Here is a 27,956-nt window from a genome sequence, read left to right on the forward strand (position 1 = left end):
TAAAATGGGCTGGTAAGGTTTCTGTTTCCCTGTGTTAGCAAGCGCAATAGAACTTCCAATGAACAACCCATCTATACTCAGGCACAGGAGCATGGACCTGTAGTACAGTCCTAGAAAATAGAACATAAAACGACAATGCATCTTTGTAAGAGCTGGCCAGCATGTGTCTTCTCAGTTGTGGATAAACTTCTAAAGGCTCATCTTCCACCAGAAGGATGGAGGAGATGCATGTAAAATCATATGTGTATTTAAAATGTGCTTTTTGGAAAAGCTCAAATAAAAATTAATGGAGGGTGTCTGCATGCACACCTGTGTATGTGTGGTGGTGGTGGTGGTGGTGGTGGTGGTGGGTTTTACTGTTTGTTTGCTTTGTGTTTTATCACTGTTGATAATTGAATCCAGGACCTCATGTATCTTGTGTGAATCAGACATGCACTCTAACCATTGAACTATATCCCCAGACCTCCCCCTAGGAACCCACAAACATACACACACACACAAACAAAGAAAAAAACAAAACAAAACCCTGATCTCTGATGGTGTCTTTTCATAGGTGACATTGTTTTTAAATGTTCCCCTGGTGAGCATGGAATGCCAGGTGATAGAGGACCTCCAGGAGCTCCAGGACTTGATGGACCCAAAGGTAAAAGCCCATGCCCATTACTGCTTCTCAGGACCCACACCTCCCCCCCCTCTAGTCAGAAAATGACTTCTTTTCCAAACAAATTACCTAGAAGTATTCACCTATCTGTCAATTGGCAGTCCATTTAACCTGCAGTGAATTGCTGGCTAAGCCTAAAGTGAGAGTCTATCCTACTTGCATAGGGAAAAACTGAGACAGTGGATGCTTCATGTAGATTCTTGGACTTTTCTCTCTCAGAAAGTTACAGCTCACAAGAGCATATCATACATGGGATTGTGAATTGCCGCAAACAATGATTAGTTTTACAATATCAACAACAACAACAAAAAAAACTGTTTAAATAACAGCTGCTGGGTGGGGAGTGCCTGCCCTTCCTGACTACTTTGTGTGACTGGCAAGCAACACATGCACTGTCCCACTGCAGGAGAACCAGGCAGTCCATGCACCGAGTGTCACTGCTTCCCAGGGCCCCCTGGAGTCCCAGGATTTCCAGGATTAGATGGTATCAAAGGAATCCCAGGTATGGACAACTTGCATGAAAATGTAGCATTGTAAGGACAGAAAATAAGTGTACTGAGACATTTAAGAGAGTATTAGGTTGCCTAGATATCATAATGAATTTAAAGAGTTCTAAAGAAGTGTGTTACCATGAAGTTGCCCAAAATCTCATAAGCCTGCTATTGTTTCCATGTTTATTTGGGTAGCTGAATTCTTGCAAGACTCTTACCCCCTGGGGCTAGAAAAGAGAGTCCTACATGGACTTGCAGATAGAATAAGGAAATGACCTTGCCAAGCACACAGCTCTTCCAGTCCCACTTCTGAGAGACTCGGGGACATATACAGTATTCCAGTGCAATGAAAAATTAGCAGCCATGTATGTCCGCAGCACTGAGGGAGACAGTGCTAAGGAAGCCAGAAGGGCACATTCAAGAGCCTGTTAGGCCATCTCTTCTAGCCTATGGTACTCTTCAGAATTATATGCCCTTTTTCATGAGAAACACATCATCAGCCATATTAGCTTTCCATATCTAGGACAGATATGAGACTTGCGCATTTGGAGAGCTAAATATCTAGAGATACTTGCTTAGCATTGATGACAATGGTTAAAAGTTGGAAACACAACCTAGAAGTCTAAAAGCCACCGTTAGCTAAAACCCAATGGATAGGCTAGCTGGGTAATAGTCAAAGAGACTTTGAAGTGAATCTATACACCTACATTTATTTGCATGTATATTGAATGACTATAAAATAGTGTTTATATAAAATAGTGTCCAGAATTTAGTGAATATTATCTTCCTGATGGTGGATTTGCAGTTTTCATCATCTTCTGTGTAATTTTCTTTCAATGAGCATATATAGGAAAAATCAGTATATATATCCTTAAAATTACAGGATGGGAGGAGGCTAGGAAGCCAGGACCTAAGTGTTCCAGTTGACAAATTTTGACTGCATGGATATTTTAGGGTGGAAACTGTCTTTCATCCTCACAAGAAAATATATTTTCTCCATACACTGCACTGCTCTGTTCAATAGCACATAATAAATTGCTTTGCAGGAGAACGAGGTGCGCCTGGTCTGAAGGGAAACCCAGGGTCCCCAGGAAGTGCAGGTCTCCCAGGATTTGCAGTAAGATTTCATGGTTCTAAATTTTAGCTTCACCTTGGAAAGCTGAGCACTCTGGAAATGTGACTGCATCACACATAAGTCTGTAGTCTGTGGCAAAGTGTAGGTCTTTAATTTAGAAATTGAAAGGTGCTTCATAGGTATTTGTCAGTTCAATGAGCAAATTAGTAAATTTATGTATCCATATATCATTTTTAATGGTAGCAGAAGTAGAAATTAGATTGTTGCCCTGGCTGACTGTGGGAACAAGGATTGACCTTAGATGAATTAGAAGTAATTTGGGGAGCAGTGAAGATGTTTTCATGCTGATTATGGTTAATATCATTGAAGTTTACTGATATATATAGATGCATAGATAGATAGATAGATAGATAGATAGATAGATAGATAGATAGATAGATATGATCAATTTTATGGTATGTAGTTTATAGCTCTATATAGCTATTAAAATTACTAATCATGTTATTATACTATATTATATATAAAATCCTGCTATTAGTTCTAATATTATAGTGAATTAGAAAGTTAGGTTTAATAACTAAGAGATGCATGTTAGAACTGACCAACCCTCAAACACAGTCTGAATCATGATGATGGTATGGCATGTAGAATTTCTATTAGTATCTTACATTGAAGTAATTATTATTTGTATTGTATTGACTTGGACTGTCTAGCTGGCTTCTTTTTCAGTTTGGGAAGTTAAAAAAATAAAATAAATAAGATGTTTGACATGATATTTGTGCGACAAAAAGTTTATATTAATACTTAAGGTTGGTGGCTTATGCCTGTAATCCTAACACCAGATACTTAGACAAGATTTCTGCGTCTTCAATGTCAGTTTGGTCTACAGTTTGAGACCCTGTTTTAAAAAGCAGCTCCCTCTACCAAAAGTAATGTATACTAAGAGATATTCATGTTCTGGCATTAACCTCTAGAGCAGAAGAAAGACTTAGAGACTAAGGAAGGCACATGGGCAGTCTCTGTGGAATAGGTACTGAGCTGTCTACTCAGCCAGAGTTATAATAACTAATCAATCGCTAACATGTATTTAATAGTATGTATATATTTTATATTTATATTTTATATAAACATACAACTACATATGTCTATCAACATATAAATATTAAATGCATTTAGGGGGAAATCTATGTTTATTAAGATTAAAAAGGTCTTATTGATAATGTTTTTAAGACTGACCAAGGAGAGTTCTAGCAAAACAGTGGACTGATTCACTTTTGTATCACCATAGGGATTCCCAGGTGACCAAGGGCATCCAGGACTTAAAGGGGACAAAGGGGACACACCTCTACCCTGGGGGCAAGTGGGTGATCCAGGTGATCCTGGACTCAGAGGCCTGCCCGGGAGAAAGGGCTCTGATGGAATTCCTGGAGGTCCAGGAGCGAAAGGACCACCAGGACCTCAGGGCGAACCGGTTTGTATTTAAGATTTCTTTCCCATTTCCCACCCTGTCATAAGTCCTCAGAAATTAGGAGATAATGTGATTGCCTAAAATACATGGTTTTCCACTCTAGACAACACAAGGCATCTTCAAAATAACAGTAATAACCCAAGCAAATATCAACAGTATTTTGACCAAATAAATAAGCTCCTTTTAGTGGCTTAGCCCAGTGGAGACTCTACCCTGACTCTGGCTTACAGCTCCTATCTCAATATATGGATCAAGTACATCTGTAGAAAAGAGACAAAAAAAAAAAAATCAGAGTTGTATATGGGACAGTTGGCTGCATCCTTCCTAGCACAGAGGAAGCCCTGGATTTGATCAACAATGAACAAACTGGCCATGATTGAGCCTGCTTGTTATCCAAGCACCAAGGTCGTGATAGCAGAAGTTCACAGTCATTCTCAGCTACATAGGAAGCTCTAGGCCAACATGGGGTATGTGTGAACCTGTCTCAAAAAAAAAAAAAAAAAAAAAAAAAAAGAGAGAGAGGAATAGGGCTGAAAAGGAGGAAAGGAAAAGGAAAGAACAGAATATGACTAGCAAGGGAAATTTTTAGTAAATGTTTCTGGTGTCATTCCTATTCTTCTAGCAAATGCATAAAAGATACAATATTTAAGGCTGTGGTAGTCATGTAAAAAGATAAAATGTTCAAGACATTTCAGGTTATGTGAATTTTATTCTTCTTATGAGACAGAGTTTCTCACACATCCACCTGAAAACGTCACAGAGTGACAAACCAAGCTTCTCCACGATGGACCTGGGAGAAGGTTGTCCAAATGGATTTACAAAATGCCAACTTCTCCACATTTCCCAAAGATTGATCAGATTTATCTGATAAGAGGGATCTCACCCAGGACAGCTTGGGGAAAGTTGATAAGCAAGTTGAAGACACACACCCCCCCCACACACACACACACTCATTTACAGACTCTCTAACAAGATGAGCGTGGCTTCTCTGCATGGAGATATAGTAGATAGTTGTTCCTGGTCCATCTACAGAACCAGGGGTTCCCAGGCAGCCTCTCTGGTCCCCCTGTTTGAGTTAGTATTAACTGTGGTAAGGAGATACTGGACTGAGGCATCAGCAAACATGTCCCTGTTGTCACAGGCCCTGAGTGGAAGGAAAGGGGACCAGGGACCTCCAGGACCTCCTGGATTCCCTGGACCCCCAGGACCTGCAGGACCAGCTGGACCACCAGGCTATGGACCCCAAGGAGAGCCAGGTCCAAAGGGAGCCCAAGGAGTCCCCGGCGTCCTGGGACCACCTGGAGAAGCCGGTTGGTTAGTTTTTTCCCAGTCTTGCTTTTCTGTGAAGTGGGGGGACAGTTCTCACAGCCAACAAAGCTTCTTCAGAGCTAAGGAATGCATATGCAAATGTGTTCCTGGCAAATATGTCTTCCCAGAGACTGGGAAAGGGCAAGTAAAGACGTGACAGAAAAAAAATCCATCTCCCACATCACAAGCAGCTCATCTGAAACTTCCTGTAACCACCGATATCTCTGACTGATATCAGTATCCAAAATGAGCCCAGGCCAAGGGTTGAGTAAAACTCAAGAACACAAGACACTCGAGGGAGGCAAAAGCCAACAGTTTGATCTGAAGAAGTGTCTTCCCTTGCACATGTGACTCCAGGGTACCGACAAAACTCGAAAATATCTAAGCTATATGAACAATCATTGATAATAGTTTTTAAAGTCCATGTGACTTTTGGGACCTACAACTACTGAAAGTAATTCTCTGTCCAGGAGAAATAGGTCCTTATTGTACAGAGTTTTCAACAAGCAATGCCGGTGTGGTCATTTATCCCTCAGAAAATCACTTTATACAATGGTTAGCAGGCTGCCATATTATCAGTTTATACCAAGATTTGGTACCATTCCATAGTATTCATATCTGTCATCAAGCGAATGCATCCTTCTATCCACATGTGTGTAAAGCTTATTTATGATAGTGTTCTTATTTCTCCCAGTACATGACTTTGGAGGCTGTTGCTTTAATCCAGGGACTTAGCACACTGGACAGAAGTTCAGACCTAGCCCATCAGTGCATTTTATGTGGTCCAAAAGTTAAGAATGATCCTGATATTTTTAAACAACGGACAACATTTTTAACAATTTTTAACAAACAATTTGAACAACATTCTGCTATGCATTACAATGTATGAACTCATAATTAAAGTGTCCATCAGTGAGGTTATTGGAATGTAGCCATGCTCTGTGTTCTCTCTGTCTGCTCCGCAGTGGCAGAGTTAAGTAGTTGTAACATATCCAACTACAGAACCCAAATTATTTACTGTCTGGCCCCTTATGTGACTTATCTGACTTCATTTAATCTTTCATCCAACCTTCTTAATTCTCTCTAAATATGAACCTAAATGAGGGAGCTCATGATCATAAAATACATTATCAAATTTCCCATTACACACTGTGAAGCATAAGGTTTTTATATATATATATAAATATATGACGCATGACTGTGAGGTGACTAATCACAAACATGGCTTAATATTGGCCATGTGTTGATATTGCCTTCAGTATGTGTCTGCCAGGCAATCGTTATTTCCACAGTGACAGATAAGGATCTTCTCAAAGAGGCTAATAAAAGGGCCCAAACTCATGAAACTTGCAAACAGCAGAGCCAAACTTGAACCCAGACCCAGTGTGCTGAATCACACTTGCCATTTTGTTCAATAGGCCACACTAGCTTTCCATGTTAGCAACCATCCAAAAATACCACTGGTACCCTGCTACTATTCCCCAACTCCATGCCTAGTGTCTATTTATGGAACAATATTTGATTCAATATGCCAGTCTTCTGGGTTATGGATTAAAGCAGGGCTTAAACAAGACGCTTATATATATTTGCAGACCATTGAGAAATGTCTCTGCAGACGGGTTACCCCAAGCTACTTTTGCATCCCATAAACACAGGGATTGTTTCCTTTTCCTTGTGCTGTGTTTGTAATTCCCTCACAATACTTCCTGTTGCTGTGAAAACACACAGTGATGCTCAACCCAACCATACAATCATGTTTTCTTTTTAAGGTCTTAAAGGAGAACCCAGTACATCAACTCCAGTTCTAGGTCCCCCAGGCCCTCCAGGGCCCCCTGGTCAGGCTGGCCCCAGAGGTCTACCTGGTGAGTATCCCTGTTGTGAAATAGAGTCCATGACATCAGATGGCGCTCTTACTTCCCTGAGAGAATACAACTCCCCTTATAAGGAAAAGATTACATTTGTTGGATCTGGAAAAAAGAGTACAAGTGGGCACCATCCTGAAATATCCAGCTGTCAGGGGGCTTTCCGCTGTCCTTGGAGGTTACCCACACACTCCCCTGGTGCTCCGGATCTAACAGTTCTAAAAGCCAGCTGATACCATTCCTTACAAAGGTTATGGAGCAGAGTGAGCCCCGTGGCTTCTCCTGGAAGAGAAAGCAATGGCTCCCATCCTGAATTAGGGTGTTTCCCTCAGCACTTTCATTTCAAACTTAGTTTTGTTTTTTAAGTGATTTGAAACTTAATTTTGTATTTACAGAGGAAGGCATAGAGTTCAAGATATCTAGGATCCTTCTTAATGAAGAACGAAGTTATATTTTTAAAAGTCATAGCAACTCCTAACCTCTGGTCCACTGCATAGGAATGGGAAAAAACGCTGAGGTTATGTTAACATTGTTTCATAATTGCCAGAAAGCACTGTAAGGGCACAGAGAGCACAGACATTTCTTTTGGAAACAAATGAAGGAAAGTCACTGATGTGTGCATGTATGTGTGTTTAAGGTTTGCCTGGACCGGTGGGAAAATGTGATCCTGGTCTTCCTGGACCTGATGGTGAACCAGGAATTCCAGAAGCTGGATGCCCAGGGCCTCCAGGACCTAAGGGTAAATTAACGACTATACAACATAAGGTTCACTGTGTATATTTCAAGCTATGATTATGAATAGTGAATAAAATAGGGAATACCTAGGATACGCTGCCAAAATGATGCTTTCCAAGAATCTTCAGAAGTCTTGGGACAATACCAGGTAAAAAGACAGAATTCACATTGATCTGTGAGATAATATCTCAATCATACTTTTTAACTCATTTATTTTGTGTACCATCGAGGATGGGGTTGTGGCAGTCAGAGGACAATTGCAGAAGACCATTCTCTCTTTCTACCATGTGAGTCCCAGGGATCGAACTCAGGTCGTCAGGCTTCATAGCAGGAAACTTTATATACTGAGGCACCACACAGGCACATCAATCATGCTTAAAAAAAAAAAAAAATACCTGGCCCACCTGGAAGGAAATTCACCAAAAGGTAATAGCAATTCTTTCTGCTCATAAGAAATTTTTATTTAATCCTATACTTCTTAGGTTTATATATTTCTGGACTTCACACATTTTTAAATAAGAAATTGACTATTACATCACAATTTTGGCTGAAGATATAGTACAGGAGTAGAGTGTGTGTTTAACACGAACAAAAGTTAAGATTCATTACATAGCATCAAACAAAACAAAAATATAGACTTCCATATATTGGATATGAATTAGAAAAGTTATTTTTCTTTAGTAAAAGATGCTGAGGGTTGGGGACAGTAGAGATGGCTGAGCAGAAAAAGCATACATTGCTCTTACAGAAGATGGGAGTTTTATACCTAGAACAAATGTCAAGCATCTCGCACCTGCCTGTAACTCTAGCTCCAGTGAGATCTGGTGCCTCTGGTCTCTGTGGACATTGACACTCACATGCACACATTGGCATACATACACACAACTCTTAAATAATAAAACAAATATTTTTGACAAGTAAGAAAAATAAAAGATGCTGTTTTCATCAAAAATGAAAGATTCCAAAAATCCCAGCTGCAGATATTGAGTAATAACTGGAGCTGCTCCTCTGAGCAGCCAACAAAATCCTGCACACCAAACAAAATTCTGTCCAAGATTCATATTAAAAAACAAAACAAAACTCAGGGCATGGACTATAACATAGAACACTGTGAGCTTTATGATACTGTCACGTTTGTTTCGTGATTGCTTTCATTGTTAGCATATAATCAACATTTTGATGTTTTATCTCTTGTTAATAAGCCGTTATTGGCTATTTTGTGCACATCAGTTCTGCTCATGTGAGCAAATACTTAGTAAATGAAAATATAATCCCAAGAACAGCTTTGATATTAACTTTCTGGTTTTCTTCCTCCATGAAGTAATGGAGCCTGGCTCATATTTTGCCTAGTCTTTACTGGACCATCCACCAATAACTTGCATGCTAATTTTGCAACTCTGGATTCACTTTCTGGACAAAGGCATCAATGTATGGGAAGCAGAACTAGCTTAGGAGCTAGAGGACCAGGACACTGTGTTGTAGATTTATCCATGGGACTGGGCTTCATAACTTACATTTTGATTGGTTGAGGTTTGTCTTTTTTTTTTCTTTTGTAATTGAACCAAATTTCATAGCCAATATAATTTGACTTGAAACTCAACTTGGTTGGAGTGTTTTGTTTTTAACTGCTAATTTATCAGTTGGTTTTAATCATCATCCAAACTTGTATACAAGTATCTGTCTACCTGGATGCCTCATAAATGTAATTAATAAAGAAAATATTGCTAAGAAACTTCCTTTGAGACTAATCTCTAGTGCATGTTGCTTTTCTGTAGGAAATCAAGGTTTCCCAGGGACAAAAGGATCACCTGGTTGTCCTGGGGAAATGGGAAAGCCTGGCCGTCCTGGAGAGCCAGGCATCCCAGGAGCCAAGGTAAGCAGGCTAAAATCTCAGGGAGGGGCAGTTGCAGTCAGCAGCTGCAAGGCCCTTATCAGACAAGATTCTTGAGAGCTAGAGATTGTCAGTATATTTGTTAATAAGATATTAATTTTTTAGTTTACTTGTAGATACTAATTTTTAAGTTCCTGTGGAAACTTACATATTCTACCCCTTTATTAATGACTGCATGAACATTCAGAGTATATTGGAGCACTCTCTTCAATGGATGTGAACTGCATATCCTGAGGCAACATTAAGCAGAATTTTGTACCAAAATCATTGACCAAACTTGAAAGGAAAATGTTTGTTGAACCGTAGTGTCTAAGCAGACAAATGTAGAGCACCCCTAACAAGTAGAACTGGGAAGCCTTGTGCTGGAGACACTACTAACCTAATGTCTCTGCTACAGGGAGAACCATCCGTAGGCAAGCCTGGGGAACCAGGGAAACCAGGCTTTCCAGGAGAAAGAGGCAATGCTGGAGAAAATGGAGATATTGGACTCCCTGGGCTTCCAGGCCTCCCTGGAACTCCAGGAAGAGGCGGGCTTGACGGGCCTCCAGGTACAACACCAAGTGTGATTACCTTTCTCCTTAGTGAACTCCACTGTGGGTGCTCTAGGGGGGCTCTAAGCATTTGTGTCTCAGTGAATAAATCAGTAAAAATGCCTAATTCTTTTTTTTACTCAGTATGACTGTTGTATGTTCCTTCTGTCTTCTGTCTTTCCTTTTCATGAGTGTCCTCTATACAGGCATGCCCATGGTATTGACTGTAGGCTGCTTTGAGAAGGTAACATATAGAAAATGAACAGATAGCAGCTCTAGGGCCTTGCTTGGGCTTTGGAAACCAAGCAAACTCCTGTATTCTCTACTGCAGGAGACCCAGGACAGCCTGGACCACCTGGAGCAAAAGGATCCCCAGGAAGATGTATACCAGGACCCAGGGGCACCCAAGGACTTCCAGGCTTGAATGGATTGAAAGGGCAACCAGGTAGGAGGAAGGATTCCCATCCAGGAACTAGGTAGGCAGGTGATGAGTCCTCTGGCTCTGTATTTTGCTGTTTAAAGTAGCAACTGTCCAGCAACAAGTCTTGACTACTATTCAGTAAGACATGTTCTTTTGGAAATGTAAGCCTGGTTTTTATGGCTAGTCCAAACAGCAGTGTGTACTGGCTATAGGAAGAGACTCAAACTTAATATAGTGAGTTGATTTGTTCATTTTAAGTAAGGAAATATGAACTCCATCAACAGTTTAGAAGATAAAGGTAGATGGACAGATGAGTTAGTAATATACACTAATATGCATAAACTTTCAATAAGTATTTTACTTTAAAAACTTCCATAAGATAAGGAAACAGTAACTTTGTAATGATTAAAATGGAGACGATGTACAGAAAGTTTCCTGTTTAACAAATTGTAAACTCACATGTGTAGTTGATTACTTCATAAGCAACATGAAACTAAAGTTTATGAAAATAGACCTAAGTGAGCCAGCCTGCTGTGAAACACCAGGATCCTTTCAACTTGACCTGGCTTCCTGGGGAAAGTTCTTTAGACCTCCATTAGTGTCTGTAGAGTAGCATCCTGATTATTTATCATAAATAAACTCTTGGCCAACACCTTAATCATTGCAGTGATGCTGTTTCCAGAGCATATAGCAGCTCACTTCTCAGGGGCTGCTATGTAGGTTTAAGGCGAAAGACTGGGAAACAGGCATAAAGCACAGTCCCAGAATGCACTTGCAGCACCGAGAAATAGACATAAGTGTCTTCCTTCATCACTGCAGGACCTATGAAATGGATAACACTAGAGCAATGGGGATCTGGGGAATGTCTAGAGGGAGAGAATAAACAAACATAATGATGAGTGTGCTGTTTAACCCAACACTACGTAGAAAACAGTTAACACTAAAATATTGCATATATCAGTTTCAGTTGGTAGAGAAGGCATTTGTTAAAACAATCATTTATCTGTCTATTCATACGTAGGTCGAAGAGGTGATACCGGGCCAAAGGGAGACCCTGGCATCCCAGGCATGGACAGGTCTGGGGTCCCCGGAGATCCTGGACCACCAGGAACACCAGGTTGTCCTGGTGAGATGGGACCACCTGGACAAAAAGGTTATCCGGGAGCTCCAGGATTCCCAGGGCCACCAGGTAGCCTTCCTTCTGCCATTGCCTTCTTAAGTCTCCTTCTACATTGCTCCTTCCAGGTGACTCTGCACACTGTATGCCTTTTCTTTTAGCTAGTATATTTTTCTTCCTAAATTAATTTTAAGAGAGTAGGGATCAAGGGACAGGAGGGTGGTAAAGTAGAACCATTACATTTTATAATTACCTAGGTTGTGGTTATTTTAGCTGTAGAGTAATTGTTGTATGAGATACCAACTAGTATTTTGTTGAGGTTCTCACATTTAATTTCACAAGGAACATTCGTCAGTAGTTTTCTTGTGATGGCTCAGCCCTACTTGGATCAGTGCTGACCTTATAGAGAATAGGCTGGGAATGGGTCCTCCTGTAGTATTTCCAGAAACAGTCTATGAAGAATATAGCTACTTGATAGAACTCCCCAGCAAAGTCATCTGGATCTAGATTCTTTTTTTGTGAAAATCCTTAAGTTTATCAGTCCAGGGGCTGGAGAGATAGCTCAGCAGTTAAGATCACTTGCTGTTCTGCCAAGGGACCAGCATCAGGTGGCTCATAACCACCTGTATTAACTCCAGCTCTATGGATCTGACATCCTCTTCTTGCCTCTTCCGACACCCATACACATAATTATCAGTTCAATGTAAATTTATAATGCTTAAAAACAGTCCTCTGGGGAAGAGACCAGGATAACTGCTTAGCTGACACATTATGCTTTGGTTCCTCTTACTATGCTTCTTTCGTGTGTCAGCTCTAGTCCTGATATTAGAATCTTTGGCACTTCTCCCATAATAAGAAAATAATCAAAACTACATGTTAAAACCAGCTTTAGGGTGGATAAGAACAAAGTCTGATGACATCCATACATGAAAATGTCAGACTAAAACCTTATCACTCAGTATGCCACATTTAAAAAAAAAAAAAAAGGAAATAAAAACTAAATTCTACTAAGGTCTACAAAAGAATAAACAGAAGATGTACCCGGAAGAAGCAAAGAGGACAAATGTCATAGGGATTCAGGGCACTCTGTTGTCAACCACAGTGTTATTTGTTACAATGACATTCAGACAGATGAAATTTTAAAGGACACCAACCCACCTCTTACACAAACCTGGTTATTTTCCTATTTACAAAAGACCATCCATTCCCAGTTTCTCTGTCTACATTATTTTATTTTCTGGAATATTTTGTTTTTTGTATTTTATACATCATGAAGTGCTTCGTGTTGATTTGTTGCCATAGGCGAGAAAGGAGAGATTGGAATGATGGGCTATCCTGGAACCACTGGCCCTCCGGGACTTCCTGGGAAACCAGGCTCACAGGGGCAGCGAGGTGAGTGGGGATGTCTTTCTCGGTGATATGAGGTATAGATAGCGTTCACTTACTTAATCACAAAAGAAATGGCATTTGTTCTTTAAGAAACAATGGTTGTCAGTGAAGAATGCATTTGCTTTTTCTGTGTTCTGTATTCCCTTCCCCCATTTGACCTGATCTTATTTTCACCCTGTAAACTTACGCCAGCACTGTTGAGTGCTGTGCTCTCAGGAACACACAGATTCGAAGATCTGTTCACACTTTTGTTCTATAGCATATGCATGCTACTAACCTTTGAATTCTGCTGCACTATGAGGATCTGCTGTGGTTACTCCTGTCTGTCAGGTAGCCTCGGAATCCCAGGACTGAAAGGGGAAAGAGGACGCCCAGGAGCCAAAGGAGAACGAGGAGAGAAAGGCAAGCCTGGGCCTTCTCAAGCAACACTCTTAAAGGGAGACAAAGGAGAGCCTGGACTTAAAGGTAAAGAACTGTTCCTGTTTAGAGTCGGACGATTCTGAGACTAAGACTATCAGAGGAACCCTTTAGTTGACTGGGTTGAGTCACCTGCTCAGTCACACAGCCATCTGGAAGCTGCACACATTCGGTTTTTTTTTTTTTTTAATAATAATTTAATTTTATATAAAACTAATTAGTTTTATATCCTAGTTGCTGAATTTAAAAACTCACTGATTATTTTATCATAAGCCTCAACACCCCATTTTTTGAGAAGTGTTTGAAACGTACATCTATTTCTCTGACACACACACAGTGATGTTCACCGCAGCACTAGTTACAGTGATTCCAAAGTTACAGAGGCAGCCTGTGTGTCCTTCAGCAGAAGGATGGACACACAAAAATTGGTGCATATGCACAGTGGACTTATTTTCAGAAGATGAGAAAGAACAAAGTTAGGATGTTTGCAGGAAAATGGATTCAACCAATGATAACTAAAAAGTTAACTAATTCAGACTCAGATGAATACCATTGTTGTTGAAATTACTTAATCTCAGACCGGGGTTTCTACTCCGCCTTTGATCATTCAGTTTCCAGATAAAACACACACAACTTTTGTATTTAATAAGCCTTAATCAGCACTAGAGCTGGACAGATGTCTACCCTCTAAGCTATTAGTTTTTAACCTCCCTTATCAATAACTCCGAGCTATGGCTTGCCATGTTCCGCTTGCACCGCTCTTGACTCCAACTGACCTTTGGCCAGTTCTTAGGATTCTCTTACCCCATGGTGTCTTCCTATCCTTCTTCCTGTTCCTGTTCCTTGTGGTCTCTCCTCAGACCCCAAGCCTAGGAATGAAAACTTCCACATTTTTCAATTCTACCCACCTATGAACTGTAGGCATTTTAATTTACCAATCAGGGATAACTTGGGGGCAGGGGAAGAGGTTACATGGTGTCACTTGGGTCTATGTGCAGATTCTCTCATCTCTGGGGGCAACCAGGCCTTGGGGGACAGTAGTTAGTATTTCATACCATATGTTTTCTCCCATGTGTGTATTCTAGTTTTATGCTTATAAACACTATCATATAGTGTATATGAAATTGAAGTACATGCAAAGCTGTCTGAAGAAACACAGAAGACCAATAGGAACAGGGGGATAAAAAAGGAAAGGGGGATCGCAGAGTGGTAGTGAGGCTGCGAGCTGAGCCCGCTGGACGCTCAGTCACCCCGGCCGCCTCGCCCTGCACTAGCCCCTGCTCGTGCAGCCGCCCGCCCTCAGAGAACCATGGTGTCTGGCAGTATGGCAACCAGTGAGGAAGAGCGGAGTCTCCGGGAATGTGAGCTCTGTGTGCAGAAGCACAATATCCAGGCCCTGCTGAAGGACTCCATCGTGCAGCTGTGCACTGCGCGGCCCGAGAGGCCCATGGCATTCCTTCGGGAATACTTTGAGAGGTTGGAGAAGGAGGAGGCAAGACAGATTCAGTGTCTACAGAAAACCGGCATCCGTACTGACTCGAGGGAGGACGAGATATCTCCTCCACCCCCACCCCCCCCAATCCAGTGGTGAAGGGCCGAAGGCGCTGCGGTGCTATCAGTGCTGAAATTTACACTGAGGAGGATGCTGCCTCCTACTTTAGAAAGGTTATTCCAAAAGATTATAAGACAATGGCTGCTTTAGCCAAGGCCATCGAAAAGAATGTGCTATTTTCACACCTTGATGATAATGAGAGAAGTGACATTTTTGATGCTATGTTTCCAGTCTCCTTTATTGCTGGAGAGACGGTTATTCAGCAAGGTGATGAAGGAGATAACTTCTATGTGATTGATCAAGGAGAAATGGATGTCTATGTCAATAATGAATGGGCAACCAGTGTTGGGGAAGGAGGGAGCTTTGGAGAGCTGGCTTTGATTTATGGAACACCCAGAGCAGCCACTGTCAAAGCAAAGACAAACGTGAAACTGTGGGGCATCGACCGAGACAGCTACCGAAGAATCCTCATGGGAAGCACTCTGCGAAAGAGGAAGATGAATGAAGAATTCCTCAGTAAAGTGTCTATTTTAGAGTCTCTGGACAAGTGGGAGCGTCTCACAGTAGCTGATGCATTGGAGCCTGTCCAGTTTGAAGATGGACAGAAGATCGTGGTGCAAGGAGAACCGGGGGATGAGTTCTTCATCATTTTAGAGGGCACAGCTGCTGTGCTGCAGCGTCGGTCAGAAAACGAAGATTTTGTTGAAGTGGGACGACTGGGGCCTTCTGATTATTTTGGTGAAATTGCCCTGCTGATGAATCGTCCTCAGGCTGCCACTGTGGTTGCCCGGGGCCCTTTGAAGTGCGTTAAGTTGGACCGACCTCGGTTTGAACGCGTCCTTGGCCCATGCTCAGACATCCTCAAGCGGAACATCCAGCAGTACAACAGCTTCATGTCCCTGTCCATCTCACCCGCCTCCTGGGCCTCTCCTCCCCAGTCCATGCTTCACTCATGCAGACTGCTTTCTCTTCCCTATCCACAGCGCCCAGTGGCCACTGCTTCACAGCTTCTTGTCTCTTTATACTAAAAGTTGCTTTATTGCACCATTTTTCATTGGGAGCGTTATTAAATGCTCATTCACAAATAAAAAGAGAGTTGTATGGAAAAAAAAAAGGAAAAGGGTCTGAAGGGGATCCTGCTCAAAGTAATTATATTCTTGCATGGAAATGGCCTTCTGTAAATCATTAGAGTAAAGTAAATAAATACTATTATTTTCTTTTTTTAAAATTCTCTGAGCCAGCCAGGTAACTAGATGTAATGGCATAAGCCTGTAATTTCAGTACTCAGGAGACTGAGGCAGGAGGATTGTAAATTCTAAGGTAACCTGGACTACAGATTAAGATCTTGTTGTAGAGGAAGGAAAAGCCAAATTAACCGCAACAAAAACAGTGTCTCTGGTGGAAATGGAAACCTCTGTTCCAAATTCTATTTTATTCTACTAACTACCAGGATAGATTATTTTTCTGATTGCATCGAAAAACATCTTCTCATGTTCAAAGTCCTTGGAGAATAACAGTCAGGAAAACATCTCTTGTCCTGAACTTTAGTCTTTCAGCATATGGTTACTTGTTAGGTGTGACTATTGGACTAAAAATCAAATCCATTCAAATTATTACAAATCACCTGGCTCTTGTTTTTGTTATACAATTTATATGACCAGTATCAAGCCAGTTCTTAAGAGGGCTCAAATCTAATCCTCTTGAGCAGATTGGACCTCAAACAACATTAAACAAACAGAATTTCTGGGTAGAAATTAGCTTTGAGGATAAAATCTTACCAAAGAGAAAACATTAAAAAACAAACAAACAAACAAACAAAAACATTGTGGATACAGACCCACATTATAGTGGAGAAAGATCTCATGTGGCTTAAGAAATCAGGTATTCATCAATAATATTGTTGTGTTTCTGTAAAAGTTTATTCTGGTAGGCAATATGATATTATGTAGTATTTATAATAATGAATCTGGAAATGGGATTAAAGTTGCAAATTCTCAAACTTTAATATATATAATAAATATTACATATAACACACACATACACACACATATTTGTGCTTGGCATACAAGCATTTACTTGAGACAAAAAGGCTACCATACCTCTGAGTTTAAGGCCAGCCTGCTCTACACAGCAAGTTCCAGGCCAGCCAAGACAACATAGTAAGACCCCATCCCAAAACAAACAAAACAAATTTTGCAAAGCCCATTGTTAAAAAGACTGAATAGTCTCTCCAGGCATACCAAAGAGCTTCCTGGAATTAATATCTGACAAGCTCTGAAGGGAGACCAAATCTCAGAATTTTGCCAACAGAGAAAATGATCTTTGGGAAAAAATAATTTATAGGACATACTTATTTTTGATACAGGAAAGCTATGAAGTAGTAGCTATCGTCTACTTAAGGGGAAAAAATCTACTTAAGTGAAGGTATATGTTGCCACTTAGCGTTTTTGACACATAGTTGAGGATCTCAGAATGAACAACAAAAGGGAACATGTTATCTAAGCCTTTCAAATACCTGCATGATCCATTTTTAAAGCATTTTTTGAGACAGGATCTCACTATATAATCCATGCTGGCCTTGAATTCATTGTAGCCAGTCTGGTTTCAAACTCAAGGTTCTCCTGACATAGCCTCTTGAATGCTAGGGTGCCATGACACACCTGCTCTTTTGAGAATTCAAATTTTTCACACAGAGACATTCACTCCAAATTTGGAAGAGACATTAAGGGTAAAAATCAGTAGTAATCGTCATTACTTTGAAATATCTGAATGGAAAACAGATAATTCTACAAAAAAAATGAACAAATGTAAGGTAGAAATGAGAAACAGTATACTATTTCACGAAGGCTTATGTAGCACCATGTTCTAGTAATATTGTACGTTTGATGAATATCAACTCAATCTCACAAGCCAAGATGCTGGGCCTGCGATTGCTAATCTCATTCCCCACAGAGGTGTTGAGAGATCAAGTCACTCACACAGTGTAACTGTGAGAGGAAGCATCTGGCTCCAGTGGTCACACTTGTCCTTCCTTTGATATGCTGCCAGGTGTCTGGACCACAACTCCTGGAGGCAATAATTCCCAGAAGCAGAGAACTCGGCAAACATGATAGTCAGAGGAGACTCCAGGAATTGGCTTTGTGAGTAGGGTTCAGAAAAGCCCCTTGGATCCAAGGCTTTCTGAGGCTCCCATTACTATTGGCAGTTGGTGGCCACTGGAGGAGAGTGTTCTAATTTACTCTGAAGAAAGGCAACTTGGGGAGGAAAGGGCTTATTTTGCTTACACTTCCAGTTCACAGTCTATCGTTGTGGGAAGTTAGAGCAGAAACTCAAGAGGAACCCTAAGCAGAAAACATGGAAGAATGGTGGTTACTGGTTCCTCCCTGGCTTACATAAGCCAGGCCCACCTGTCTACGGTTGGTGTTACCCACAGTAGGCTGATCCCTCCCCCCTCAACCATAATCTCTGACAGACGTGGCCACAGACCAACCTGATCAAGGCAGCTCTTCAGTTAAGGTTCTCCTTCTTGAGTGACTCTAGTTTTATCAAATTGACACAACCAAGACAGAAGTACAGTTTTTCCCCCCAATGGTGGGGCCCACGATAGCTTGCCCATGTTCCAGGGCATTGAACCATACACCCATGTATGCATAGACAGCACTAATTAGACTCGAGGGATTGTTTTAAAAGGAAGAAACGGAGGAAAAAGAAGAGGAAATTGGGAAAGAACTATGGAGGGAAGGGTATATCCAAGAGAAGTTGAAGTGAAGGAGAAGGAATAGTATCTAAATACATTGTATTCATACGTGAAATTAAGAAATAATGAAGTGTTAGGAAAAACTGAACCTCCTTAGACTGAATACATGTTTCCAGCCATGTGTCACGTATGTGTTCAATACTTCTTAATGTCTGTGGGTTAGGTATTTTATGTCCTGAATACATATGCATCACTTACTGGACAGTGAAACTTAACAATTTGGGAGTGGGGAGGAAGTAGTAGTGGGACCTAAACCCTGTCTCTATCCAAGCAGTAAATGTTAAGCTTTGTAGGCCATATGAGGTCTCTGTTGTATATTTTTCTTTGACTTTGTTTGTCTTTGTAACCCTTTAACAATTTACATTGTTACACTGTTACATTTTTTTTCCAAATCATCCTTTGCTTTAGAGCCTTATAAAATCAACCTAGGGCCTGTAAGATGATGCCATGGATAAAGTAAAAATACTTGCCATGTAAACCTAGTGACCTCAGTTCATCATTCAGTCCAGGTGAAGGAAGAAAGACCCAACTAAGGATAAACCTGAGTGAATGGATGAAATCACGCTATACATAGCCTGCAGGCTAGACCAAATGTACGCACTGAACAATACACATGCTTAGATGCTGACAAATGGAAAGCAAAGGTGAAGAACGGTCTAACTCTTTTACCAACCCTTCCTCTGCACAGGCTATTGTCTAGTCTGGAAATCGGGTCTCATCCTATGCTTTCTTCATCCAATTAGCCACATGATCTCAATGCTTAGCCACAAAACTATCTCTCTTCCAGAAGGTCTCCCTTGTGTCACCTATTGTGCCCAACTCTATTACAGAACTTATCTCACTGGGTGGCAATTGTATATTGCTCCACTGTCTCCTTAATTAAGCACGGGAAGGGGAATGTGGCTTATTTTTGTTTCCAGAGCACAGCACCAGACCTGTCTGTTAATTAGACGCTTAATGCATACATAAATAGGCGTATAAACAAGAGAAGGCAAAAGCCTGGGCCAAGGACAGACGGCAGAATGTTCCATGTAGTTAGGGAAGTTTGTAATTGATTGCTGGTAAAGGAGCATTAGTGAATTTAAGTAAGCAGGAGAATAAAGCAATCAAAGTCAAGTTTTAGGGATAAAAGGGTGTCCTGTGATGTTAGTGAACTTCCTAGCCATGCACAACTACTTTGAAATCCCAGTGCTATTGCTGGTTGGCAGTATGGTTCTAGACTGGGTCTTTGACTTATCCAATGCCTAGTAAATCTTAACAAATGGATTGAGAGTAGAATTGTTTATGTAAGAATTGTGTCATACACTGCTTTACTACAAAAAAAAAAAATGAAGAGGTATTTAAGCCTCTAAATCTTAAAATACCGTGTGCTTGTTTGCAGCCTCAGAGATTGAGCTCAGTGTTTTGCACGTGCCAGGGAAGGGATCTTCTACAGTGCAATCTTTTGAATATTGCTTGAATGCATCTCATGACAATAGTTGCCTGATTCAAGCCACACACTGTGCTAATGGTTTCTAGACCTCGGTTCATTCAATTCCTCTAACAAAGGCAGAAGCCTGCACCTCTCCGTGCCCCTAATAAGTACTTGATGCTGACTTTGGCAATAATGCATCAGTTTAGACCAGAGTGTGGATGGGTCAGATGAGTTTTCAGTCTGTTTCAGTGCTGGCTGAAGCTCACAGCCCCAGGAACTTTAGACACGCACTTTACCACAGAGCCATTACCTCCAACTTCCTGACATCTGTCTTTAAAATCTGCTCTCTACCTTTAGGATTTGTTGGGAATCCAGGTGAGAAAGGAAACAGAGGCAACCCAGGGTTACCAGGTCCAAAAGGCCTCGAGGGATTGCCTGGGCTACCGGGCCCTCCAGGTATGGCTAACTCTCCAATAGAAACTCCATGGTCTAAGCTTCCCTAGGCCTAAACATCATAAAGCTTACTTCTAGATTCATTAGGTCAAACATAAAATCTTCCCGGAAAGTGTTCCAGGAGAAATAGGTTCTAAATTAAGCCAAAGTAAATGTGTTCGGTAGCTGGCATCGATCGACTGATAAACATCCTACACGTGATTCCATTTGTATATTCAAACCTTTTATTTTTAACATGTCAGAGATTTAAAAAAAAATTAATGTCCTAGTCATTTTTGCTTTTGTGTCTTCCTTTTGTAAACAAGTTATTCTCAAAGCAATTTTAAACTATTACAGTAGTCTCCTATCCCAGGCCACCTCCATAGCAGAGTAACTTACATGGCAATTAACCTCCAGGATGCTGACAGAGAGTACTGCAGAGGAGCCGCTCTTTTCTGCTGAGGTTGGTTTTAGGGTGGCTTTGAACAGGCCTAATAATAGGACTCTCACCTTATCCAGTTACATCGTAAGTCCCCAGTCCTGTAATGAGCCCAAGCTGAAGGCAAAAGAACAGTTAACCCTTAACCAGCTAGCCTAGGAGTTCTGGACTTACCTACTTACAGGGAACAAGTGTGAGCCAGTGAATGGCTTCCTGTTATTATAAGCCCTCAAAATCACAACAACTGTAGATGTTCTGTGCTTTGGATTGTTTTGATTTTTCATTTAATAGAAAGTTCTGTACCTATCTACGCGTGCAAGCAGAAGGTATGTGTTGAGCACATAAACCCGGACTGGGTTTATGTGACTCTATTTCTTCTCAAGGCCCTAGAGGAGATACGGGGAGCACAGGAAATCCTGGAAGACCAGGACCACACGGCATGCCAGGAAGCATGGGGAGCATGGGGGTGCCAGGTAATACTATCGTCCTGTTATTACAAGCCACGAGCCCACAAGTCAGAACTGTAGATTTCCTGTCTTCCTTCCTTCCTACCTTCCTTCCTTCCTTCCTTCCTCTCTCTCTCTCTCTCTCTCTTTCTTTTTCATTTAATAAAAAGTTTAGGGAAGTGGGGGGGAGGGTATGGGGGACTTTTGGGATAGCATTGGAAATGTAATTGAGGAAAATACGTAATAAAAAAAATATTAAAAATTAAAAAATAAAAATAAAAAAAATTAAAAAGTTTATGTCAACGAGCTTTGCTTTCAGACAAAGGTTCTATGTGGAACCTGAACATGAGTGGTAACGAGATACATATTTTGTATAAGAATCACACATTATATAGCCCAATATTTCTGATTCTGGAAAACCATCTTCTTGGAGAATGATTCATACAAGCATGGAGATGAGTACTTCCAGATCCCTGCTTCTCTTCTCTTACCTGATATCTGTCCTCGTTACAGGCCCTAAAGGGAGAAAAGGAACTTCAGGGCTTCCAGGTCTAGCTGGAAGACCAGGCCTGCCAGGGATCCATGGTCCCCAAGGAGATAAGGGGGAGCCGGGTTATTCAGAAGGTGCAAGGCCAGGACCACCAGGACCAAAGGTATATAGACCACTGAAACACTTACATTTTGGCAAAGGTGGGAAGCCTTAAAATAGCAACAAAGACCAGATTCAGTGCAGGAAGAAAATAAAAAGGAAAAAAAAAAAGAAATTTCTGTACATTCAGGCAGCTGTGGATTTTGGTTTTGGCAGTGATGGTGGTGGGTTTGCGTGTTTGTTTGTCCTGTTTATTTCCACAATTGAAGCTTTCTCATGCTCTCAATTTGGAAAATCTATTTCAGCCACTAAGAAATGTCTCTATTCCTGCCACTTAAGTGTGCTTGCCCAGGGGGCAGAGGTGACAGGCCCCAAAACTGATAGGGCAAGGTTTCTTTCCTCCAGATATAAAGTATATTGTTCTTGCTGTTTCTCATTTGGAGATTTTGCATTGTGCATGCAAAACTCTTTGTCTGATTAAGATAAAATAAAAGGCATAGAATAAAAGAGCTCGTCAGCGTCATTAGCAAGGAAACAAACTCCTAAGCTGCCTGTATGTCTCCTTGTGTTAGAAGATTTAGAAATGTCTTCACTTCGTTTTCACCTTGTAGCCGTGTTCTCCCTCTGAGCCTGTGTTCCCTCAGACTGAGGTTGGCTATCAAAAATCTTTACAGGTGTCGCGGTCACATGACATTTCACTGGACTTGGCTCCTCTTCTAGGTTCATTTCCTACAAACCTTTTTTTCTGCACTTACCCTAAGAATCAGAGATGTGCAAGTATAGTCATTAACAGACATTCTAGGAAGCAGGGCTTTTTTTTTTCTCTTAAGATTTATTTATTTATTTATTTATTTATTTATTTATTTATTATGTACACAGTATTCTGCCTGCATATATACCTGCATAACAGATCTCACTATGGATGGTTGTGAGCCAGCATGTGGTTGCTGGGAATTGAATTCTGGACCCCTGCAAGAGCCTATTAACTGCCCCAGAAGCAGAGCTTTTAAGTAAGGGATTTCATGGCCCTTCCTGGAGAAATCTGTAGCATCCCGAGTGACCCAATAACCTAAGTTGTATGTAAAGTCCTTGGGTGCATATTTTTGTAAAGGTAAAAGATATTTTCCTATCAGATATTCAAGGATTTAAGGATCCACGATATGTAGTTGTTGCTTCAGAAACTGTCCCTTTGGAGGCAGTTGAGTAGCATCTTCTCTCACAGTTGTTGTTCCAGCACCTGGGAGATGGAGGTGGGATGAGCAGCCGTGAGTGTCAGTCACCACTGAGCACACAAAATGGAAGCCAGCCATGAGATCCTGTCTCAAGACAGCAACAAAACAAATAAACAACAACAACAACAAAAACATTGCTATTATTATTTTCATTTTCTGCAGTAGTCATCAGAATAATAAGGAAAAATTTTAGAAACTGCAAAGACTTGAGAAAACAAGATTTCATTACTTGAAGCACAACTTTAGATTGTTTTTTTCAGAGAGCCAGGGAAACGCCTTCCACTGAGGGAGGTATCTTCTCCGGGGCAATCCCATTTGATCGGATTCTTATTCGGTCCATTGCCAGCTCTGTTTAGATTCAGGTTTTTACAGGTAATAACCACAGGACATGTTGAGGCTGATTTTTCTCAAGTTAGGGAGTCCTCATATGAGAATAATATATTCCAATCAGCCTTGGTGGAAATTGCATAAGTCACCATCAACCATTGCATGATCTGAATTGTCATTAACCTGAGATACAGATGTGATGATTAGTAAGTCAGCCAAAACTTTTCTTTTAACGTGATTGGCAGACACTATTTTTTTTAGCGTTGTCACTGCAGGACACTTAATCTGTTTAGCCTACTTCTTATTCCCTGTCAGCCACAATGTTTGAGATTTTTCTACTTGTGTGATTGTTTGATAACTCTCTCCCAGCTGGACTCTGAAGTCCATGAAAGCAGGGGCTGTGTGCATCGTATATGCTATTCAGCCTGTTTTTACATAGGTCCGGGGCTGCTCTGGATCCTTTCTTAGCTAAATGTTCCACTCTTGTTCTCTTGAAACCCTTCCAGTATGTTTTAAGAGAGAGAGAGAGCTGTGTTTTCATTCTGCATTGGGCCTCACGAAGCACAAGGCTAATCTATTCCTCCCACATTTCATGGTGCTGACCTGTAGCAAAGACACAGCAGGGATTGATAAGTCAATAAGTCATTTCATGTTTTTTGGTTTGTTTATTTAGTTATTTAGTTTTAACTTAATCCTAACCACATATCCTGCTTATATGAGAACTTTAAAGGTGTTTGACTGAATTTAAGGGCGATCCAGGATTGCCAGGTGACAAAGGAAAGAAAGGAGAAAGAGGCCTACCTGGGCCACCTGGACGATCGGGACCTGCCGGACCTGATGGAGCCCCTGGGAGTCCTGGGAGTCCTGGTCACCCAGGTCAGTGTGAGAATAACTTTTATTTGCCTGATATAATTGTTGCCTCCAAGGGCTTACTGCTTCCGTCTGCCAACCTAGGCCTAGTGCTGGAAGCTTCTAGGCTCTCTGTACAATGTAATCTAAGCAATCTATTGTTTTCAGCCTCTGAGACCTGCTGCTGAGTAAGCTCACCCATTCCTGGTTCTTTGTGATCTCTGACTGGCTGGTTCAACTTAACTGTTCTGGCTCAAAGCCTGACTCCTCTATAAGCTGACTCCTCTATTGGCCTCTGACTTTTGCTCTGTGTGGCCTCAATCTGGATCCTTTTCCTTCTCTGGCTCATTCTGTCTTCAACTTGTCTCTGTAAAACTCTCCCCTGTAAAACTCACCCTATACAGCTGCCTCATTCTCTCTCTCTCTCTCTCTCTCTCTCTCTCTCTCTCTCTCTCTCTCTCTCCCCTCTTTTACTCTTGTTTTCAAATATTTGTTTATTTTATGTGAGTACATTGTCACTGTCTTCAGACACACCAGAAGAGGGCATTGGATCCCATTACAGAAAGTTGTGAACCACCATGTGATTTCTGGGAATTGAACTCAGGACTTATGTAAGAACAGTCAGTGTTCTTAGCTGCTGAGCCATCTCTCCAGCCCCCTCTGCCCTCTTTTAAATAGCCTCTCTTTTCTCTCTCTTCTGAGAGTTGGGCATAGCCTAGCATCACTTTTTCTGCCACTCTGACATCACTTTCAAGCACAGTGGCTTCCTTCTACAAACTACCTTTACCTTCGTTGTTTGGGATTGAAGGTGTGCACTAAGGGCATGCCTGCTTTTCCAGCCAGAGGGATTAAAGGTGTGTGCTAAATGCTGAGCCACACCACAACTAGAAACAGGTTTTTCCAGTAAATAACACAATCCAAGGGTTCACAGTGTTACCAGCTATCCTGCAACAGGTGAGCCCCAGCTTTTCAGTTCTGAAAGGTGGCAGCAGTGTGTCATATGGCCCTTACATTTTAGACTCACCTTTGCAAACAGAAAGCTACAATTTCCAGTGTGTGTGCAACAGTTGTTTTGATGCAACTTTGAACTTCAAATTCTAGAGCACTAAAAAAATGGTGAATTAGTTAGGAGGGTTTCATTTTACTGTTTAGCAAACTGAATTCTAAGCACCTGCTCTTGTAACCAAGAAGTCTGAAGTTCTGCCTCAACAAATGCAGCCTAGAGACGTGAAACAGCACTTCTTGCAAAATCTTAGGTTAGAATGACATAGCCAAGCTTCTAACAAAAGCATAGGTGGGGTGACTTCAGTGATGCCTGCTTTCTCACAGTCTGGAAACCAGAGCACTGAGACCAAAGTGCTGGTAAGACTTGGTTCCTGTGAGACCTCTGGGCTTGGCTAGAGCCATCTCTTCCTGTCTCCCCTTGTGTTTGCATTTCTGATCTCTTACAAAGATGCCACTAGTGTTGGTTTAGAGTTCTCACTTTAATATAACTTTACAAAATATTTTAAATACATTTTTAGCTTTATTTATTTATTTATTTATTTATTCATTGTATGTGGGGGTGGTGAGTAGCATCCATGTGGAGGTCCGGGGGCATCGTGCAAGAACTTGTGGGAATCAGTGCACTCCTTCCATCGTGTGGATCCTGGGGATCAAATTCAGGTTGTCAGGTTTGGCTACAAGCACCACTACCCACTTAGCCATCTTGTCAGCCCCAATTTTTGACAACCATATCGCTAAACACAATGGTTTTCTGACGCACTGGGGATTAGGACTTTAGTCTATAAATTTATGATGAATATAATTCCACCTGTAGTGCTATTTCAATTCTTTTTTTTTCCTGACATAATTCTGATCTGGTTCTTGCTATCCGTGTTAACTTGTTTTGTTTTATTAAAAACAATTGCTTGAATGGAGATGAACTCAGTAGTGTAGCGTTTCCTTACATACACAAGGTCCTAGGTTCAATTCCCAGCCCTGGCTGGAGGAGGGGAAGAAAAAAATGTATTTTTTTAAAAGATTTATTTATTTATTTATTTTATATATATATATATGAATACACTGAAGCTGTCTTCAGATACACCAGAAGAGAGCATCAGATCCCATTACAGGTGGTTGTGAGCCACCATGTGGTTACTGGGAATTGAACTCAGGATCTCTGGAAGAGCAGTCAGTCAGTGCTTTTAACCACTCATCATCTTCTCCAGCCCTGAAAAAAAAATGTATTTAATAAATCTAAATCACACACACAAAAAAGGCTTGCTAAACTATTAAGTTACAGCTACAGGTTACATGAATATAGCATTTAAGTGAGGGATTTGATAGGTTTGCAGTTAGCTCCTGATTTTAGCAGTTAGTCATATATTGAGCAATTTGTATAAGGATCGAACCTAAGTTGTTGGGCTTGGCTACAAGCAACTTTAGCCACTGAGCCATGTTGTCAGCCCTAATTTTTAAAAAACCACACTGCTAAATACAATGGCATTCTGAATAGCTGGGTGTTAGAACTCCAACATAGAAGGGAGATCACAGCTGTGTGACCGTTTCCCGGAGAAATGTTTTTCAGAGCAAATGTCTGAGATGACCTGTCAGGAATTTCCTTAAGGGCAGCCTGAGCACGGCTGACAGGAGAACTGACTGAGTAGCCAATGTAACTACTTATTATCTTGGTGTTCTTTTTCTCTCCTCTCTCTGCATCTTTAGGAAAACCAGGTCCTGCTGGTGATTTGGGTCTGAAAGGACAGAAAGGCTTCCCAGGCCCTCCAGGAAGCACTGGCCCTCCAGGTATTGTTTTAAAATGTATTCTACCCCCCTGTCTAGAGAAAACACACTTTCTCCTTGAGATTCAACTAAGTTTACTGTTCTGTCTCTTGCAGAGTAGTGAGATTGGTAACACTCCCTAATTGAAGTATCTGTCAGTATCATGGTCATCTCAGGATAGTACTAATCTAGGCATAGGTTTTTAGGTGTTTTGTTTTGTTTTACTATGAATGTAAAGTGCTCAGTATCTTTGAGCACTTTCCACCTCTCTCCCTGGTATTCACAGTGGGCCATCAGAAGTGGGCCCTGTCTTTGAGTGGCATGATTTAGATTTCTGTTTGTTTCAGGCCCTCCAGGACTCCCAGGACTTCCTGGGCCAATGGGTATGAGAGGTGACCAAGGACGTGATGGAATTCCTGGTCCTCCAGGAGAAAAAGGAGAAACAGGTACAGCCTGCTCTTCATCTATATATCCAAATTAATGAGTCATATATATATATATATATATATATATATATATATATATATATGTGTGTGTGTGTATACACACATATGTGTGTGAATCTATATACATATGCATGCACTATATATTATATATTAATTGTATATGATATAGGATATATTATTTATATATTATATAATATGTAGCATGTATAAGTATATATAGATTATATTATTTATATTATATATCTTCTGGGCGTGGTGGCGCACGCCTTTAATCCCAGCACTCGGGAGGCAGAGGCAGGCGGATTTCTGAGTTTGAGGCCAGCCTGGTCTACAAAGTGAGTGCCA

The 27,956-nt window shown here is 41.1% G+C and overlaps 1 protein-coding gene, 1 long non-coding RNA gene and 1 pseudogene across 2 annotated transcripts in view; 2 read left to right on the top strand and 1 right to left on the bottom strand.

The window, feature by feature from the left end:
- Positions 1-27,956, top strand: part of Col4a3 (collagen type IV alpha 3 chain) — a 130,059-nt gene that overhangs the window by 81,628 nt on the left and 20,475 nt on the right. The window contains exons 22-40 of the mRNA XM_021155885.2: positions 554-643; positions 1,068-1,163; positions 2,199-2,269; positions 3,516-3,698; positions 4,837-5,005; positions 6,773-6,865; positions 7,503-7,604; positions 9,376-9,473; positions 9,889-10,039; positions 10,353-10,466; positions 11,464-11,631; positions 12,862-12,951; positions 13,279-13,413; positions 20,446-20,544; positions 21,343-21,432; positions 21,919-22,058; positions 24,303-24,429; positions 27,109-27,189; positions 27,513-27,611. Coding sequence (XP_021011544.1) covers positions 554-643; positions 1,068-1,163; positions 2,199-2,269; positions 3,516-3,698; positions 4,837-5,005; positions 6,773-6,865; positions 7,503-7,604; positions 9,376-9,473; positions 9,889-10,039; positions 10,353-10,466; positions 11,464-11,631; positions 12,862-12,951; positions 13,279-13,413; positions 20,446-20,544; positions 21,343-21,432; positions 21,919-22,058; positions 24,303-24,429; positions 27,109-27,189; positions 27,513-27,611 — 2,196 coding nt within the window. The remainder of the gene's footprint in view (positions 1-553; positions 644-1,067; positions 1,164-2,198; positions 2,270-3,515; positions 3,699-4,836; positions 5,006-6,772; positions 6,866-7,502; positions 7,605-9,375; positions 9,474-9,888; positions 10,040-10,352; positions 10,467-11,463; positions 11,632-12,861; positions 12,952-13,278; positions 13,414-20,445; positions 20,545-21,342; positions 21,433-21,918; positions 22,059-24,302; positions 24,430-27,108; positions 27,190-27,512; positions 27,612-27,956) is intronic.
- Positions 14,548-16,031, top strand: LOC110308434 (annotated as a pseudogene).
- LOC115030370 overlaps positions 25,970-27,956 on the bottom strand; it is a 5,751-nt gene continuing 3,764 nt past the window's right edge. Inside the window, exon 3 of the long non-coding RNA XR_003835953.1 lies at positions 25,970-26,050. This is a non-coding gene — a long non-coding RNA (uncharacterized LOC115030370). The remainder of the gene's footprint in view (positions 26,051-27,956) is intronic.

This window comes from Mus caroli, chromosome 1 (genome assembly GCF_900094665.2).
Source record: "Mus caroli chromosome 1, CAROLI_EIJ_v1.1, whole genome shotgun sequence".
Taxonomy (NCBI): domain Eukaryota; kingdom Metazoa; phylum Chordata; class Mammalia; order Rodentia; family Muridae; genus Mus; species Mus caroli.